This window comes from Anopheles merus, chromosome 3R, assembly GCF_017562075.2.
Source record: "Anopheles merus strain MAF chromosome 3R, AmerM5.1, whole genome shotgun sequence".
NCBI classification, from domain to species: domain Eukaryota; kingdom Metazoa; phylum Arthropoda; class Insecta; order Diptera; family Culicidae; genus Anopheles; species Anopheles merus.
Genome location: NC_054084.1, coordinates 45,437,679 through 45,457,702, shown reverse-complemented (window position 1 = coordinate 45,457,702; position 20,024 = coordinate 45,437,679). Strand labels below are relative to the sequence as shown.

Below are 20,024 nucleotides of genomic sequence, written 5' to 3'. Positions count from 1 at the left end.
GGCCACTAGTTACAATTTTACATTTTTTAATTTTTTTCTGGCAAAAATGAAGTTATTGTACTGCTTTATTTTTTGAAACATTGTTTGTGATATGCTTAAGAATGCGCAGTACCATAGCATAACAAAAATGAGAAGTTTGCTTCAAGAAAAAATATTTTTTTTTCAAAATTGATAAAATCATTGTGCCAAAATAAAGTGCCCACTTTATTCATTCAACAGAAAATATGTTTATGAACAAATATAACACGCAACTTATAATTTATATGCGTTCCTCTCGCATTCTTTACATGTTCGAGAATCTTTGGCGTATTTTTTTTTTCAATTTCTAAAGGTTTATCTAGTTCTGCATCTAGTTTTTGCATCTGATTCTTCTCAAGCGTTATCATGAGCATTAAATTTAAATTTATTTGTTTGTTACACCAGTTTTATCCACCTTGGCACCTGTAATCTGCCACAAATTCTCGATGGCATCAAGATTTAGACTTTATGGAGGACAAGCAAGGTGTTTTATACGATACTAGTTGAGAAATGTTTTTTGTATTGATTATGTGTGTTGAGATGTTAGCCTGTAGGAACATGTTTTTAGTTTCCAAAACCCATTTTTTCCCAAAGTATTGAAGAAGAATGTTAAAATAGGTATCAGCCATAGTTGTATTTTCGATTCATACCAGTTTTCCCGCTACTCCTAAAGATTAACACTCCCTAGCTATCACATTGCCATTTTCGTAATTGACTGTCCGTTAGATGTGGCGTCCTTCAAGGTCCTTGTCCGATCTACAGCAAGACTAACAAAGCCAATTGGCTTCAATATGATCAAGAACATGCAGATATATCGTTAAATTGTTGAAAAACTGATATTTGGACAGATGAGTCCAAATTAGAACTGATGTTCAAACATATCTAGACGCGATATAACAAACCAATATGTATGAAAAGTGCAATGTGATGACCAGGGAGGGGATTCCTATACGAGAAGTGGGGAGCATGGCTTAAATCGACCGCGTAATGAAAGCTAATACCTATATAAGCATACTATGTGAATTTATCTGTTTTCTGTGAAAAATACGGAGTTAGTAAATAAATTGATGTTACAACAAGAAGACGACTCAAGTTATACACGAAGATTTTTTTTAATCAAATCGAATAAAACTCCTTTAATGGCTCTCACTTAGTCTTACTTTTAATCTTATCGAGATTTAGTGTGCACATTTTAATGCAAATGTGGTAAAAAGACGTGATTAAGAAAAACAAAATATGTTGATGCTCTGAAATACTCTTAGGAAGAACCAACGCCAAATATGTGCAGATAAAAACAAAATAAATTACGTCAAAGATCCTCGAACATGTAAAGAATGCGAGAAAAATGCATATACATTTTTAATTTGGTATTATATTTGTTAAAATAAAAAAAATAAAAATATTTTCTGGAGAATGAATAAAGTGGGCACTTTATTTTGGCACAATGATTTTTATCAATTTTGAAAAAAATAATATTTTTTTGAAGCAAACTTCTCATTTTTGTCATGCTATGGTACTGCGCATTCTTAAGCATATGAAGAACAATGTTTTAAAAAATAAACCAGTACAATAACTTCATTTTTCAAGCAAAAAAAATTAAACATGTAAAATTGTATGTAGTGGCCACTTTATTTTGCCGGCCACTGTAGATCAATAATTCATGCAAGAACACATTCATCACTACACCTCACACTTGTGAAACACACACTTCTTAGGGATGTACACTACACACTAGAATCCATGTCCTGCCCACTTCCACGGCCGAAGCCGAAGAGAACCTCCGGTATTGTCAAAAAAGAAGGATAGAAATGGAGCAATTAAACTGAAAACACTACCTCACTTACTCCACCTGTCGATAACCACCTGCGTGGTCTAATCGAACCTTAAGAGCACTTAGAGCAGATAAAAATCGTAAACTACGTTTATATCGGCGACAACGTACTTCATATTGTTTGCGTATATACAAATATGCAGCTAGTGCGTATCGCTCTTATAACCGGTGGCGTCACAACGCATTCTTAATTAGGCTCCAAGATCGCTTCTCGATGCATCTGAGAGCTTTTTGGCGGTACTGTAATGCCAGGGTAAACCCTAATACTATTCCTTCCCTACTTTCCTTGGACGGCGAGTCTGCCAGTTCTCCCGCTGACCAATGTAATTTATTTGCCAAACACTTCGCAAGCGTATTCGTTGTCCCAACTACTTGTCCCTTGTCTTTGTCGGATGGCCTCACCCATACACCATCAAATATCATTCCTTCTTTTGATGTCGCAATAGATGAGGATGTTGTTGCTATGGCTATATCTAAGCTCAAGCTCTCTTTCTCTCCAGGTTCCGATGGTATTCCTTCATCTGTGATTAAAACATGCGTATTGATTTTTGTCCCATTACTGTATCGTTTATTTAGAAAGTCGTTAAATTCCGGTTCCTTTCCAATGTTATGGAAATGTGCATGGCTAGTGCCTGTACATAAGAAAGGTGAAATAACTAATGCCAAAAATTATCGCGGGGTGTCATTACTTTGTGCTTCGGACAAGATTTTCGAATATGTTATTCACTTCTGATTCCTTAAGCGTGTAGCGCATTATATTTCACCTCACCAGCATGGCTTTATGCCCAAACGATCGACCTCTTCTAATCTCATGTCCCTAGTTTCGTTCATTTCCAACAACATGGCCTCTAGTCGTCAAGTGGACACGATTTATACTGAGTTCAAGGCAGCATTTGATAGCGTTCCTATCAATTTGTTATTGGCCAAATTTGCTAAACTTGCATTTAATTAATCTATGGTCGCCTGGTTGAAGTCCTATCTAGTTGGAAGATCTTACCGAGTCCGAGTTTTAAATTGTCTATCAAACCGTTTTGTGGGCCTGACTGGTGTCCCGCAAGGGATCGTTTTAAGCCCCCTTTTGTTTGTCTTGTTTGTAAATGATTGTGTAAAAGTGCTTCCCCCCAATGGTCTTCTTATGTATGCGGATGACCTAAACATTTTCTTTCCTGTCTCTTCTCCTGAAGATTGTTGTGAACTTCAAAATGTACTTTCCTCTTTCTCTGTTTGGTGGGAACAAAATGGCTTGCGTCTTTGTCCCCTAAAATGCAACGCCATCTCGTTTGGTCGTTCCACCCGTAAGGTACTTTGGAACTACACGTTGAGGGATATTCCCATCAATAGTGTAACTTCCGTCAAAGATCTTGGCGTCTGGTTGGATGAAAAGCTTACGTTGAAAGACCATATCGACTTTGTCACAAGCAAAGCTTACCGTACTTTGGGCCTTGTTACCCGTTTGTCTCATTTTACCCGTGATCCCTTGTGTCTCAAGTCTCTCTATTGTTGTTGGGTACGCCCCATTCTCGATTACGCTTGTGTAGTTTGGTCCCCCAATAATGTGCAGGATATTGATAGATTGGATGGTGTTCAACGCAAATTTACTCGACTTGCCACGAGGCGTTTTCTTTCGGGTCATGATAATGCAGTAATCTCGTCTTATCCACATCGTTGTCGACTCTTGGGTCTGGACTCGATAAAAACTCGCCACTCGCACTTGCAAGCTTGTTTTATTGCCAGCGTCATCCTTAATGAGCTTGATGTTCCTTATCTCTTATCTGCCATTTCCTTTTATACCCCTTCCCACCATCTTCCCAATGGGCCACCTCTCTATATTCCAACCCGGCTAACTCGATATGAGCAAAATGACCCATTCCTTAAAGCTCAGATTGCATTAAATCATACTATCATTTGTTCGATTTTAACACTCCTTTATCACTCTTCCGTTCTCGTCTTCATTCTTCCTCATACTTACCCTTTCCTTAGTAATTAAGAAACATTGTTAAGCCCTCGAGGCGGACATTTGTAGATATAAATAAATGAATAAGCGCAGCAAAAACTCTCAGCTCCGCTATCTGATCAGAAAATCTGATCTGATCTCCGCTATCTGATCCCGCCCCGGCGTTTTTCGATTTTTGTATGACTTTGTGATTTGTATGACTACTTTTAAACCATACTTATACATTGCCCCTTTTGGAAATAGCTTGATATTTAATGATTCTTAGTATTGAAACTCTCGAAAAAATCACAATTTCTTATCGGGAACAAAAATGGAATTGCTCGTTATGCGAGATTTTACTCGTTAAGAGGAGTATTTGTAGAGCATTAGGATTTATTCGTTAAGCGAAAAACTCGTTATAAGGAGTCCTCGTTATGAGGAGTTCCACTGTATACTAAACAGCCAACTAATAGTTGCATAACACACTTTCAATACTATTCAATACAAAAGCCTGTATAGGCCAGCATGCCCGCGTAGGTCGTTACGTCCAAACGAAGGAGACTATTCGAAATTCATTTTAATTTTCACCATCTATTGCGATGGATGCAAAGCTTCGTAATATTAAACATGTTACGCCGATAACAATGAAAAGTTAATGGAACCGCAGTTGGTTCCTGAATCAGATGGATATTGTTGCCCGGGATGTATGAGTATGTATCATTTAATACATTCTTTATTAATCATATACCAAAACCATAGCACCAACTTACCGATATTTATTTTTATTTAGTCGTTTGTAGCGTAATAGCGATTGTTTCAAAGACCTTGGTTCAATCGAGACGCAGATTGGATTTGCCCAACCAGCTGCAATGGAGTTTGTTTGCATGGCTTCCCAGTCCCAGGTTATGCACACACTGGAAAGGTGCCATCTGTCCGTCATGAGCGTCATCTATTAGAATGCAAATTTCATCCCATCGGTGTGGTGTTATTCCATCCCACTTTCCTCCCGGCAAATAGTGTGAGTGTGTGTGTGTGTGTGTGTGGGTGTTTCGGAAGATTGTTCCTTGGCTTCCGCTTAGCCACAAATGCCGGAGAAACGATGTTTGCGTATCAATCTCCTGCCCGTATAGGCCCACCGGGTTCTCGACCGTTTCCTGGAATGGGGCTACTAGTCGATACTCTACTAGTCAGTTGCTGTACCCGTGAGTGTATCTCAATTACCGAAAAAGGAACCCGGTCGAGGTTGGCCTGCAAGGAGAAACAAAGTACAGGTCAGCCGGATCTCAAGGTGAGCTCGTTTGAAGTAAAGTGTAGCCTTACGGGTCTAAGTTTTGGATGGTGTTGGTGGTGGTGCGTTGAGTGTTGAGGTTAGCCATTGTTGATCTTGGCGGGTGTGATGGAACATAACACAAGGGGTAGGATGGAACAACATCGTATCATAAACCGGCGCTCATGCTAAGGGTGGCGATGTATAGACACGGTAGAAAATGATGCCTACATAGTCGAATTCAGGCATCAACAGCGAGAGCGTGCTGAAACACTAGAACACTGCAAACAAGCAACCCTGGCTCCGCATTATCCTACTTCAACATCGTCGTTGATAACGAAGCGCCATAACGAAGACAAGTGGACATGGTTCGATTCGTTCGATATGGAGCGCTTCGAGAAGCCATGACTAATAACTTCTAGCTGCTGAGACGGCGTTTGCTCTGCGATACTAAAACGAATGCGAAAGTGATGGAAGAGCATTTGGCTGTATGTGCATGCATAATATGTTATTTCTTATTAAACAACAACACATGCATGGGGATATTAATTTAGAACATGGCATTCAATATCAGTAACATGTGCAAGTGTGGCATATGCTATGGAAGATATCAGCTGGGAGCTGGGAACAAATGCCGCTAGAACATGGATTATACCTTGTATCTCCAAAGGTGAACGGTTAAGTCCAACATAGAGAGAAAGTTATCCTTGGAAAACATATTCTGAAGGATGTCGAGACACAATTTAAAGTGAGTAACCTAGAGAAAATTTCGATTAAAAATGTAGTGAATTTAGTAAGAGATGTCAATGACTTTGTTAGTCGTTCGTATTACAGTGACTGGCATGATAAAATGCCTGTTGCTTACAATTTTACATTTATTCCTTTTTTTCGTAAGAAAAGTAGTTATCGTATTGCATTATTTTTGTTTTTAAATATTTGAAAAATATTTCTCTAGAATGATTGAAATGGTTCCATTATTTTGTTACAGATATTTTGTGTAATTTTTGGTAATCAATTTTTCTCAAAGCATACTTTTAATTTCGGTCACTATTTCGTACTGCACATTAATGAGCATATAATGAATTATGTAAAAAAAGTTGTACAATAACCTCTTATTTCATGAAAAAGAAGTAAATGTAAAGTTGTAAGAGGTGGGCACTTTATTATAGCGGTCACTGTAAATGAGGAAAATAGGGTTTTATTGTTTGGCTTTCCATTGGTGTACAGCAAACGATGGTATTTATGGAGATAGAAAAAGTTTTAACAGCAGTAGGCGTGAAAACCCTTAAAGCGCTTGTCACTAGTGATCTTCGGGTTATTCTTTTTTCTTGTAAATACTCAGCCACTAGTGATTGTTGTTGACAATCACTTTGTTCTGGATGTGTGAGTGAAAACAATACGAAAAATTGGCACAGTTTCGACTATTTACTCAGCCACATTTGGTCATAAACTTACAATGATTTCCGGCAAGAAAATGAAACCATCAAAATTATGTCGTCGTACATATTTTTTACGAACCGGTACAGCTCCGACGGTTTCCGAAATGGCCAGAGAGCTAGGTCCGGAGTTGGCAAACATTGTAATTGATACTTTGGAGCCGAGTCAACGGTCAGCAGTGCAACCGGATCGACTCGAGTTGTCGGACGAGCATAGCACCCAGTCACGACACGACACCGAAGCAGTTCGTGGACAGATACACGAACACATTCTTCAGATCGGTGGAAACGTTTCGCACCGAGTGGATGGGTACTGGAGAAAACGGTTGAAACAAACGGCTGCAGCTGGCATCAGTTCGGATGAGGTGGATTTTATAAAATTTGATTGTCGCCAGAAAATTGGCATTGCAAGGGACGAGGAACGTAAGCGCTATGACGCATTGCTGGAAGAGATGGAAGCAAGGCTGGAAAAACGGTTCTGGGAAGAGAAGGGTAATCTTCATCGTTCATATGCAGAAGCAAGGCAACTGTGGGGAAAGTTTGTGTGCCAGAAGGTACGGAAACAAGCGAAGGACATGTTGTGCAAGATCGCCAGCTACTATCGAGCAAAGTTGGAGCGCGAAGTATCCGGCCGGATGAAGCAGGAGAAGGATCGTATTATAAAGGAGATGGAACAAATTGTTAAAACTGCAGTAGAGTAAGTGTGGTGCTGTCGTTGTGCAAACAAAGCCTACTTTTTATCGTTTCCAAAACGGCCATTTTAGTCAGCAAAAACGAATAGACGAGCGGGCAATCCAGTGGTTGGTGAATCAGTATGAAGAGCTTTTAAAATTTATAAGCGAATATAACGAGTGTTTGGATACGGTTGAGATGACGCGAGAAATTTGCAGATTGCATTTCGGTCGCCATGAATGTCACTCTACCCAGGTGTCAAAGCATTCTTTAGTAGATGGCAATCAGCTAGAGCCGGAAGGTTCCGTACCAAACTGTTCTCCAGCGGATGAGCTGGAAGACGGTGTGCACATAGCATTGGCCAGTTTGTCAAAGTGTAATGTGTTTGTGGTGAATCAATGTTTACCAGAACCTGTGCCAGAGCCAGCGATTTGCGATCAAGACGCATCGACTACAACTCGGGAAGAGCTATTCGGATCAGAAGATTACAAAAGCACTAACGAAGATGAGAGTATTGTTTCGTCAATTGAAAAAATAACGATTGGAGGATTGACGTATGCTCAACCTAAGGTATGTTAGTTGCATTTGAAGTTAAATTCCCCTATCAAGTCGGTATTTACATATGTTTCCTTTTAATTGCAGTATTATAAGAAAATTTATAATGTAATATTTCCGGAGTTTGCTATAAGTTGGGAAAAAATGAGCACTACAGAAACGGACAATGAATTGGATAACGTCGATTGTAGTATTCAGGAACAATGTTCAAGCATAAGTAGTGATACTACAAGGGTCATCCATTCAGAGACCATTCAGAGTGAGCCAAGCTATCGTGAAAGTTACGATCCAATCGCTGAGATTCATGATATTTTGGGATCGATCGATGAATTTCCTCCCAGTGAAATATTGCCTGCAGTAGAACAGTTTGGTGAGTTGTTTGATCTTACTAAGTCTGATGAAGAGATATCGCTGACCGCTGCAAGCTTTGCCGCACGCTACATTCGGGCTACCAGCGATGATTTTGATACAATGTTCCCCAAGAATGGTGATAAGGAGTCGTAAATTTTATCGGGATTATTCGAAACGTATAATAAATACAAATCTCAACTGAGCAGACGAAGAATTAGTCTTAAAATGTTTCAAGAAAAAATATGAAAGAAAAATGTCAGTTTTGCATATAAGTCAAATAGCATAATTTTCATTCAAAACAAAATTAATCCTTTATATCCGTTGTTTCTTTTTTATACAACTTGCGAGTATATTACATAGTTTTACTCGATTAAACATATCACAAGCTACTCATATTCGACAAACGGTGGAATTAAACGAAAGGATAGAAGAGCTTGATATTCGCAGCAGTCGCCCTGTCTACATGCGACACCATTACATTCCGGTCATAATTCGTTCAGCTCGGTGAAAGATAATCCATAATACCGGACATGTGTAACTTTTTGCTCGCGGTAAATCCGGGATTAAAATGATTCGACATTAAAAGGCTTCCACATTTGGGCGATCGGTAGATGCCAACGCGGTGTGAACTGTTTGTTCGATCCATTCGTACGCTGTCGAAACCTTTGCGTAAACTCCCGGATATCCCGGCTCGGCACATCCCTTGCCCCATGACACTACACCAGTCAATTGACCGTCACACACGAGCGGGCCACCAGAATCGCCCTGGCAGGAATCTTTGCCACCCTCGTCATACCCGGCACATATCATGCTATCGGTAACGCTTCCAATACCTTCGTACACCTCACTGCACCGTTGATGGTTGGTAAGGGGAACGGTGGCAGCCCGCAATACGAGTGCGGACTCGTCCGGATTGTGAGTGTTTCCCCAGCCGGACACTTTGCACAGTGTTCCGTCCGATAGTTCACCGCTTGGTTCGCTTGCCGATGGTTTACGTAACGGAATCGGTTGAACCGACTCACTAAGGTTAAGTGGTAGGTCAAGGTGAAGTAGTGAGAAATCGTAATCACTCCAAGAATTTTGCTTAGGATGGTGCAGTATTCGTCGTACTTTAACCGATTCGCCTCCATCATTCACATGAGAGGATCCGACGTGAATCCAAAGGTTACGAGCGTTGATGGTTCTATGGATTAGTTTGATGGATGAAATTAAACTGTGCTATGATGGTTTATTTTTTGGTTATCCGGCAAATTTCTTACCTAGTACAATGGGCTGCAGTTAGTATCCATTGGCTGTCTATAATAGATCCACCACAAAAGTGTCTTCCACGACGCAGTGACACTTGATACGGATAGTCCCGAATATCAACTGGAACACCTCCAACGATTCGTTCCCCGTTCGTATGATCGTAATTTTCTGCCGATCGACTGCAACCCACGACAGAAACGATTGTGAAGCTTACAAGAACGGCTACCGAAGAAAGTGTTGTAAAACAGAGGTTCATTTTGATTGCTGCGACTAGCTGCTGCAATTGTGTTTTATATACCGTGTGGCGTGTTCAAAAACTGTCGTTCCCTCAGGGGGGTCTTTTTAACCCGTGATAAAATAATTGGGACAAATTTTGAGGTCAAGTTGACGTGTGATACCTTTTTAAAATATACTTTTGTTTCACTTGTTTCATTTGCGTATGATTCGGTGATAATTTTGTTTTTCAGCAAAATGAAATGAATTGCACTTTGTTTTATTGTAAAACAAGAGGAACAATATGAAAACAATACTAGTTTTGGTGTGAAACAACACTATCCAATTATTCAAAGATAAACAACGAGGGGCCAACAAGGACAGTTTGTATTAAAAACTTTTTATATCGTCGTATACTTTTTGCAACTGATGTGAGCTTAAGTGAGAAATTTAAATTCGTTTCTGATTTTATTTTTATTATTTTAGAATTGTGCTTTTTTACTATTTTCCTTGTTTCTTAGCAGAATACTCAGCTACCCCCCCCCCCCAGATTCTTCGTTTGATTTGAATTTAGGATTTACTCAACTGTTTCGAATTGTCTATTTAAAATTGTTAATACATTGTATAATATAAACAAACTATGATTTCAAAGGTGTAACTTTTTGTAAATAATAAAAGCGGAGAGAAGAATGATTAAAGAAATACACAGTAAGCATGTTAAGCACATTGATTTAAACGGTATTTAAAAAAAAAATTCCTTCAAACTCATATGCAGAGTATCCAAAGTACTAGAAACATAACGTGTTCAAAAGTTATTTAAAATTAAAATTGCTCAAAGAAATTGGACTAAAGGTATGTTTTAATGTGTTGCCTAACCATTAGCGATTTCCCTGAATATACTTTCTTTGATTCAGTAGGAACGGTCCAAAAGGCCGTATTGTTTATCTTGAATATACTTAGAATCAGTATAAATTGATACTTTACGACCACGATGGTCATCATATCAACCTAACAATTGATACACATGCCGGACATAATTTATCGTTAGCAATATCGTTACCCACAACCTCAAACAATCGTCGCCGTTCATTGCTCTCTAGTATTCACTATTGTTTGTAGCTCTTCACTAAATTGCATTCGATTACGATATCTGTTCGATGCGCTCAATGGGTGTGTGTGTGTTCATACTTGCAACTTTGAACATCCCGTGGGATAACGATAATTATGGGTGTCAAAATTTCCTTCTACTCTGCGCTCAAAGCCGCGTGCCGCAGAATACGATACCATTTTTGTGTTGTCACCATCACATTCGGCTGCTTCTACTTCTTCTGCTGGTCGTGTTGGATTGGTACCATTGTTTTCACTCTCCCTTTCGCTCTCTCTCCCGCGTTGCCACCGACAGACAGGCATAGTTGCGGCATGAATTTCCTTTTGATGGTGCTGACAAACCTTTTCCCGACACACACACACACACTCTCTCTATCTCTCTCTCTCGTCCAGCAGTAATAGGTGTTCGGAACGGTTGCTGCCATGGAATGAAACATCGCCGACAGCGACAAATGCAATTATGCTGCCCTTGTTTTACTTGCATCGTTCGAATCGGGCGAGCGCGCTTCCGTGTGTGGTTGGATCGTGTACTGAAAACGGGACGCACCGGCACTGTTCATGCCTGCGACTGTTCGAGCTTCATCCAATTATTTGCTCATTTGCAGATCTTCCATAAATGCATTCGTTCGTCGGAGGCAGTTTTCCGTTACCCATCTGTCCCTGAACCCGGCCCGGCGGGTTTGCCCTCTGCTGGTCTGTTGTGCAATTGCGGTTGCGGACCCAGTGATGCAATGTGTTCGATGATCCACTTGCACATTGTCGCTGTTGTCGGTTTTGCTCCATGCAATGTGATGATGTCTCGTGTATAGCCATCCATGGTCAAACAATTTTCACGGTCAGCCGTTATCGTTTAGTCGTTGAATCGCCGATTGCGTGTTGGTAAAGAATGGGATGTCATTTTTCTTCACACAATGCGTTGAACAGGGAATTTATTCATTAGATAAATCTTCATTCCTGTTATGGGTAAACATAGATTGTTCTAGCGTAGGTAGGGGGTCGCATTGCAAATGATGATGAAAAAGTTAAATCACCGCTAGTAAAACAAGGAGCACTTTTTTGGTATTTTTGATACATTTCGATACTCCACTAAGAAGGATTATCTTCTCTTGTCGAGTGAAACATTTGTAAAACGGAACGTTTGATTGCATCGCCTACATTTTGCAAACAATGATTCAATAATATATTACGAATGATGAGAGAGAATAAATCTGATGATGAGCGATTGAAGTCGAAACCGGTAAAAATATGATTGCAGTGATGCAGTGGTTATCCCGGCCGTTTAACTCGAACACATTTCGAACAATATACCCAATGCTGGGTTTGACGCTATCGTAAATTATAATTTTCTATACGAATGCATTTGATTACTGGCGATAATCATTGCACTTTTCCAGACAAAACAACTTGCAGAGGGTAAGGCAATTATAGTAAGGTTTCGTGGAGCTCAATGTGGACAATTACAATAAAATGCAAAAAAAAAAAATTATGCAATTTTGATTCTTTACGCATTACGCATATAATTTAATTCTTCTTCTTCTTTGGCACAACAACCGCTGCCGGTCAAGGCCTGCCTGTACCCACTAGTGAAGTGAGCTTGGCTTTCAGTGACTTATTGTTACCATAGCAGGATAGTCAGTCCTACGTATGGGGGCACGGTCTATTCGGGGCTTGAACCCATGACGGGCGTGTTGTTAAGTCGTACGAGTTGACGACTGTACCACCAGACCGGCCCGAATATATATGATTTAATATATATAATTTAATTATGTTTTTAAAATCGCGTTTTACTTTACTCAACATCATTTCAGTCCTAATGAAAGTCGTATTTAATTGAATATACTTGCCCATGTTGTGAAAAATTCTAGTATTACCGTGCAACTAGATTTAAAGAGACAATTTCACGCCGCGAAGAGTGAAAAATAGCAAAAATCAACATGGCTTAAACATTTCACACCTCAGTGTATGTATCCAGCTGTCATCTTGTATGGTGCGATGACATCTGACGAAATGCCAAATTTATCACGCGCCCGCACATGGCGTGAAAATATTCGCTGTGAAACAGATTGGTTTTATATGGACCTGTTATCGAATATCATAACATGTTATTTCGGAGCGATGCCATTTGGCGAGATGTATAGTTGCACGGATAGGCGTTTTGATTCATAAAACAATACCACTATTGACAAATAATTAATTCTTATTGGGTTTTCCAGTGGTGAGCATAATTTTGGGACACTTCCTTGACACTTCCTTAAGGGAAGTTTCTTCAAGTTTTTAGGAAACTCCTTTTAGATTCCATATTACCATGTTCAAAAAGAGTGCCTTCGAGTCCACTTTTGCAATGAAGATATTTAATGTTTATTACAATGAAACGATGAAGGAAAAAAAGATACGGGATCGAAATAGGACTGCGATTGACAAAAAATGATCATATGTGCATGATTATTTAAGGCACGTAAGCTAATCAGATTCAAACATTTAATCACGGACCTCCAACGTTTCAAGATTCTCTTAGATTACAATTTTATAACTTTTTGATGTCTTGTATTTTTTATACATTTTTTTGATTTTATAACGTGAAAACATACATCTGACAATTGACATAGCAAACCAGTACAATTTATTAAAGCAGCTGTCACATTAAGAAATCCGCGTACCATCGAATCCGCATATAAGAAAGAGGTGCCGCGTATCTCGGGGAGCACATGTAAGAGTATTATTATGAAATTAATACATTATTGATAATTGTTACAAATACAATATATTATTGTTACTTGTATACCCCGGTTATAAACGATGTAGGATTCCACTTAAATACAGCCGTATCTCGGGAGTCTCCTGTACAGGTATAAAATGAAAGTAGAATAAGGCAGTGTTGATAATTTTTTTTGAAATGCTTAGGGGTTTACGTCATGAACCACGGTTATGATATTATTTTGTTAAAGAAAAACTGACGATTTATTTAATTATTTATTTATTTATTTATTTACATGATTCTTGTCCGCAAATAAAGGCTCCACAAGATATCGTAAACTCTTATATATTAATGTAACGCAGTGGAAATCAACTCCTGCATATGATAAATTAAAACTGCGTGCCATTGCTGATATCGGTTCATTTGCCGCATAATTCGTGATTTGCCTATCTACACTCAGAAGACACGATGAACGAGGGTATAAGATGCTTGACCTAAGTGAAATGTCGGGGAAATGTTAAGGTTATTTACAGTACAAAAGCTGTGAAAAACCTTCCACCGGTCGAATAAAATCAAGAATTTCAGGATGGTCACAATCTTCGTTCATTATCACTTTTAGTTTTTCCTGCCGGTTTGCCTAAAATAACCCGAACATAGAATACATTACTTGCATTACTATGCAAGAATAATATCGCTTTTATTTCGCATGCATGGCTTACGTTACGGGCGGGAAACGATCTTCATCATAGGGCTAGCAAGATCTGATGATGGCTCGTAGATGTTGGTACCATGTCGTTCTTTCGACTGCTTACATGAGCCTTGTTTTAGAAGGCACATGATAGTGCTGTTCTGTTTTGAATGGCTTTGATAAAGAATGGTCAGGTATAGGTAGTTTCTTATATATTTAAGCATTGTGCATCGTGTGTGCCTTACTGCAGACTAGCTTCAGGTTTTGTTTTATGTTAATGTTATAGAATAACTTATTGTGTCTTAAGTTGTGTTTAATGCAGTTTTAATATTTATCTCAACTGCAAAACTGAACAACTATATTTGATTTATTTAAAATTTTGTATTATTCAGAGATATTGATGATTTTTTGTTAAATAAATCTTTGTGTGACGACTCGCTAAAATATTTCTGTTATTCCTACTTTACTACAATTTTCACTAACCTACTTGTATCCTCATATTGTCCCATTGCTGATTTGATTCAGCACGCCAGAGGCGGTACCTTAATTTCCCTTACCTTTTTTATTATTCATGCAAACTTTCGCCTCTCCTGGCATACAATCATGGACTGGTTCGCTTACTGACTGGTAACATGCTGACACGCTGTACCGTTTCGGTTCGGGCCATCCTTTTGTTCTGAGGCGAACAAGCTCGGCTCAGCAGTAGAAGTGGATGGACAAAAATTGGCGTGTAAAAACCGGGGAAAGAGTGGCGGATGAAAAGCAACCGTCCACGGTGACACTGTTTTATTTATTCAGCGCAAATTTTATTACTCCTGCCAGGGCAGGACTTGACTGTGCCGAAGTGCCGAAGTGCGAGGATCACTTCGGTTGATTTCATAATGATAATGACCGTCCGTAAAAGTATTTCATGGATCCTTCAAATTAAAAGCATATTATTTTAACACGATTTATACCGTGATGGAACATTCAGCGAGGTGGAAAGGTTGTTGCAGCTTCGCAACCATTTTGCCACAGCTAATGGTGGTAGTAATGCGTGAGGGTTTGCTGCAACCTTCCGGCTCGGTAGAAGAGAGTCTGCGTTCATTCGCTCATTATTCTGACCAGGGCGAGGGATCAAGTGAAGTGTGCGTTTTAATGGATACCAACATGTAACACACGCATCGTCTGTAACTCACTAGTTATAAACTATTTGATCTAGTTTTTAAGTAAAACAAAAACAAAATAAATTTAAAATATTTTAAATTAAATTTTACTATAACATTATTTTTATTGAGTCTTACAAGCATAGGAAAGTTTTAATACTCTCCGTGGATATTTATTCTTTTATTATAATCAAATGAAAGAATTTGTTTTTCTATGTGTTAGCAATATTATTTTTTTGGAGAAAGCTTCATACATATTGATTTTTTTCAGCATATTTATTGTTTTCAATAGTTTACCATATCAGTCGTCGTAGCCAATTAGGCGTACTTCAAAATGAAATAATTCATAGAATTTAATTTTAAATACAAGCCAAGTTTGTATTTCTACCTTAAGCACACTGTATTGTTTTGCAAATGCCTGAAATGATGACAGCAAAATTTGAGCAGTAGTGTTTTGGAGGTTGTGGAATCCAACGCATTGGCAACGTTTGAACTGGTTAAATACTGGTCATTTTTCCATGCTGCTGACTTTGGTGGCAATTAAATTTTATTTTTCATTTTCATCGCCTTTTCGATTCAAACGTTGGGCAGGTAGATGATTTTTTATCAAGCTTGTTAGTGCATATGTGCATATATGTATGTTTTTGTGTTTGATGCAAGGTTTTCTTTTGTGTCCTTTATTTTAAAAAATGTCACAAAAGCGAAAATCATGAGTAAATTTGTTTCGAATTCGGTGCATTCGATCACACATGTGAAACAAGGCTTAAAGTGATATGAACAATCGATATTATACATTGCAATTTAGTTTTGGTCAAATTGTTACTGATTTATATACATATTTACAGTCCATTTTATCATCAATGTCGTATTTGTAGTCAGTGATCGTCATTTCTTAACGTAATGCTTTCTAAACATTTAATAGAAAACTGATGATAAAGCACGAGCTCGGATGCGTTTAAATGCAACTCGAAAGGAAGTGAAAGAGGCTTCAATGGGGTGGCTTTCCCAAAACCAACAACACTAATGTTGCCACCGGTTGGGTTGACTAGCACTCACCAGCAACGTTTGCCGATGAAAAGGACAACATCCGAGGTGAACCGAATTGGTAGCGAACGACCATGGTACGAACGGTGGCAGGTGTGAGTGGTAAATAGTTTTGAGGTTTTGAAATTAAACCAAAATAACGCTGGTTTGCATAGTGTGTTTTGCTAGGCCGCCCGCCATTGGTGTGAGAGTTTGTCTGCGGTTGGACAGACAAAGAGGTGGAACTGATGGTACCCGACTAAAGGGCCAAGGAGAGAGGAGTGTGTACAAATAGGCGTCACTTTATGTAGAGCGATGGAATTTGTTTCTACACAAAAAATGCGCAAGTGTGCGTGTGTAATGAAATGTATTTGTGTAGGTGTGTGAGCTCTATGGTTTATACATAAAAACACACCAAGGGCTGGGCGCCTCCATTTGGCAATGAAGGGTTTCAAGCCATTAGGATGTCAGTTTGACTTTTGGTTGTTTCTTTTCACCGTGCCATTCTCCATTACTTCCTTCTTGCAATGCGTTTGTCGTGTAAGCTTTTTCATGAATCAAACAGAAATAACTCTTAGGTTTCTCCGATTTTCCGTTCAATTTGATACCAAGTACTACAACACCTTGCGGCTTTTTCAATATTTACAGGAAATGGTCCATTAGGCAAAGTCAAGTTGAATTGTTATTGAAGGGGAAACATGAAATTGTGTAAATTACTCTCTGAAGCTCAACATCACATCACGCGATATATAATCAAAATATGCCTCATTGGGTGCACTTTTATTCATTTTTCTCCTGAACATTTTATAACATCACAAGCATATGTTTTATGAACCTTATAACCATATTTTTATTTTAAATATTATAATACATTTGTTAAACATTTAGATAGAAATGTTGTACAAAAGTACGAATACTTTTATTCCGTCTTTCACGTATGGCGTAATAAGTATAATTGGACCTCAATTTCATTTCCAGCTACCAAGAGCGCTAATCCGTGTTATGCTTACCATCACTGATGTATTGGCGGCAGATTGTACAGATTATATTTATTGTAAAATATCTTGCCAACGAGATCGATACACCTTGATCTGCCTGAAAACTGAAATGTATAATCCCTTAAACAATGTCAATGCACCATGAGCCATTTAAGCGCTTGGCTATCAGTAACTTTACCCATAACAAGATAGTCAGTCCAGCGAATAGAAGACCCGGCGCACTCAATCTTTGAACCCATTACATGATATTGTTAAACTAATAATGTATTAGAAATGTATAATTGCTCATTTGATTTACTAAACATGAATTAACAGTTGACCTGTGTAGATGCTGTATCACAAGAGGAAAAAACAATCTAAACAGCTGGTACGTTAGAAATAAGTTCTGTTCAAGATTTCCATGAAAAGGATTATGCCATTTTGTAGCAGAAATCCGTTATGTGTAACTTTTCTGCATGAGACAGAAACCATATGTGAGATGTGTGTTAGTAGGATTTACATCATCATTATGGCATAGGTGTCGGCTTACCGTTGAGTTGCTTAGGCTTAATGCATGCATGCTTAATGCTAAAATTGTGAACCTTGCACTACCTCCCTCACTTTTAAAACGAAATACAACGTTAGAAGAAATCCTCTTTGCAACGCTTATTTTATTGCACGAAATGGGGATTAAAATTATTTCTTCAATTATTTAAGTTTGCTGCCCTATGGTTCGTTTATAGAGTAATAGAATACGTTTGTTTATAGAATTGAAATTAAATGCAATTGTTTTAACATTAAAATAGTTATAATACTAGTCATAGACCTCTTCAATGGTGATAAACGGATTCTCAAGGATATTTCTTTTCATTTATAAATTTCAACATGTCTGCCACTGGGGTTGAACATAATTGCTTTACACTTAGCAAGCCCTATTGGTACTAAAATAAAATATCTATAAATGTTACTAAAGAATATTGCGGAAAACAAAGTTTGGAAAAAATAATACAGCTGGTGGGTCGGCATAATAATTGATGACGAAGGACGGTAAAAGTGTGAAGGAAGGGTAATAAGGGGAAGTCGAAAAGGATCTTACAGTAAGGAGATCCATAGTGAAAGAAATAAGCAGTGGATAAGAAGAAGATATTAAAAAAAAACTAAAAATAAAAGTTGAGAAAAATAAAAAAAGAGTTACATCGTATAACATAAAGCGGGAACAAAGGAACAAGTCGTAAGAATTAAAATCACGATAATGTTCATTGAATTGACGCAATCAAATTAGCCACGAGTCGTTAGAGCCAATATATGCATTACGGAAAGGTTTTGCAAAAGCAGTCCGATTTCTTCAACACCTGCAAGGAACATACCAAATAAGTTGGGAAAACAAGCCTGGAGCATCTACATTCCCTCGTATCAAATTGCTAATAAATTACACATGCTTTAGTTCGACTAGATTCGAGGATGTCAAGATTGAATAATAAGCAACGATCACTGTATGTCGGTAATGTGGTGGTGGAATTTCCAAAAAGGCGACGATATAAGCACCTAGTGAAGCGCTTTTGCACGCCTTCGAGTTGTTATTTCAACCTGCCCTGTTAGTACAGAAGACAACAGAAGCGTACTCAACATCAGGGCGCACTAGGGAACAATACAATGCCTTGAGGCACCTCAAATCGGGGAAGCCCGAAGTCATGTGAAAAAGAAGGCCAAGTTTTGAGTAAGCTTTTCTTATGACCAATCAAGATGACTATCGAATGATACCCTTTACTCTAACATGACACCTAAATCAAGAATACATGACACCCTGTTGATAACAGAGTAAGTAAGAACATAATTGTGAATAAGAGGGGAATGACGACGGCAGAAAGAGTCGCTACATTTACTAGGACAGAGATCTTAGAAGTTTGACGCACACCAGGAAGAGAGGGAATTAAGAAGAGATTGGAGTGTGGTGCAATCATCCTCTAGCATCACTGGAACAAATACTTTAATGTCATCTGCATATAGAAGGTGGTTAGGAGATGGACGAATAAAACTAATGTCATTTATGAATAATAGAAACAAGTGGGTACTTAGTACACTTCCTTGAGGGACACCAGAGGAGTTGAAAAACGGTAAAGAAAATATTGCAAGCCAAACCTCCAAACCTGATCATAGATAAATATTTCTATCATTTCATGTATGATACATATAATTGAAATATATATTTACAATTGAAGGGATTTTGGGAGTATTTAGGAAATATTCATCGAATTACGAATCGAAACATTGAATCATTCTATTCACCGTCAAACAAATTGGAACTCACTTGTTGAAATCCATCCTCAATTCGTTTGAAACGGACAGGAATGTAATGGAGTTGTTTTGAAATTTATTAATTTATTGTATTGCTTTGATTATTAATAGTGTTAATCCTTTCATACATAAAGCTAACAACCATGATTATGAATGGCCATACAAATTTCCTAATAGGCCATACCTATAAAACTGCAAAGCAAGCTCTTTTAAATGGGCCTGTCTACGTTTACCAATTGATTTCAACTCATGATGGACATGTTGTAAAGTTGTACACAAGACCAGTATACTACTTAACACATCGATAACTCTAATAAGAGACTGAAATAATTAACAGAAATACATTATCATTAGAAAATAGACAGACCAAGCAAAGGACACCACCAAAAGAAAAAGAACAAGAACCAGCAAGAAAAGTAGAACTTTCTTTAAATACTATCGATGAATGTATTTCCTTTTAGACTTAATGTTATCATTTTATGTTAATTTTTAATTGAAATTCATTATTGAAATTTGTTGTTAACTTAAGGTTTTTTGAAAATATGACTATATAATGAAGTAAAGTTTATT

General features: G+C 38.2%; 2 protein-coding genes across 2 annotated transcripts; one reads left to right on the top strand and one right to left on the bottom strand.

Annotated features, from left to right (window-relative positions):
• Positions 1-6,307: 6,307 nt before the first annotated feature.
• On the top strand, positions 6,308-8,265 carry LOC121597824. The gene is made up of 3 exons (XM_041923987.1): positions 6,308-7,182; positions 7,250-7,727; positions 7,800-8,265. The coding sequence occupies exons 1-3, from the start codon at positions 6,506-6,508 to the stop codon at positions 8,214-8,216; spliced, it is 1,572 nt and encodes a 523-aa protein (XP_041779921.1). The 5' UTR covers positions 6,308-6,505; the 3' UTR covers positions 8,217-8,265.
• Positions 8,266-8,642: 377 nt separating this feature from the next.
• Positions 8,643-11,388, bottom strand: LOC121595741 (trypsin-1-like). Its single transcript, XM_041919939.1, has 3 exons — positions 11,282-11,388; positions 9,323-9,490; positions 8,643-9,246 (listed from the first exon to the last, which is right to left on the bottom strand). The coding sequence occupies exons 1-3, from the start codon at positions 11,386-11,388 to the stop codon at positions 8,643-8,645; spliced, it is 879 nt and encodes a 292-aa protein (XP_041775873.1).
• Between the last annotated feature and the right edge of the window lie 8,636 nt (positions 11,389-20,024).

What these genes read in the sequence shown, in the direction of transcription:
- LOC121597824 (XM_041923987.1), top strand. Translation starts at nt 6,506, where the DNA reads ATGATTTCCGGCAAGAAAATGAAACCATCAAAATTATGTCGTCGTACA. An exon ending in ATTGTTAAAACTGCAGTAGA is followed by an intron (nt 7,183 to 7,249) that starts GTAAGTGTGGTG and finishes CGGCCATTTTAG; the next exon opens with TCAGCAAAAACGAATAGACG. An exon ending in TGACGTATGCTCAACCTAAG is followed by an intron (nt 7,728 to 7,799) that starts GTATGTTAGTTG and finishes TTTTAATTGCAG; the next exon opens with TATTATAAGAAAATTTATAA.
- LOC121595741 (XM_041919939.1), bottom strand. Translation starts at nt 11,388, where the DNA reads ATGTGCAAGTGGATCATCGAACACATTGCATCACTGGGTCCGCAACCG. An exon ending in CCGGGTTCAGGGACAGATGG is followed by an intron (nt 9,491 to 11,281) that starts GTAACGGAAAAC and finishes CGTGGGTTGCAG; the next exon opens with TCGATCGGCAGAAAATTACG. An exon ending in ACTGCAGCCCATTGTACTAG is followed by an intron (nt 9,247 to 9,322) that starts GTAAGAAATTTG and finishes ACTAATCCATAG; the next exon opens with AACCATCAACGCTCGTAACC.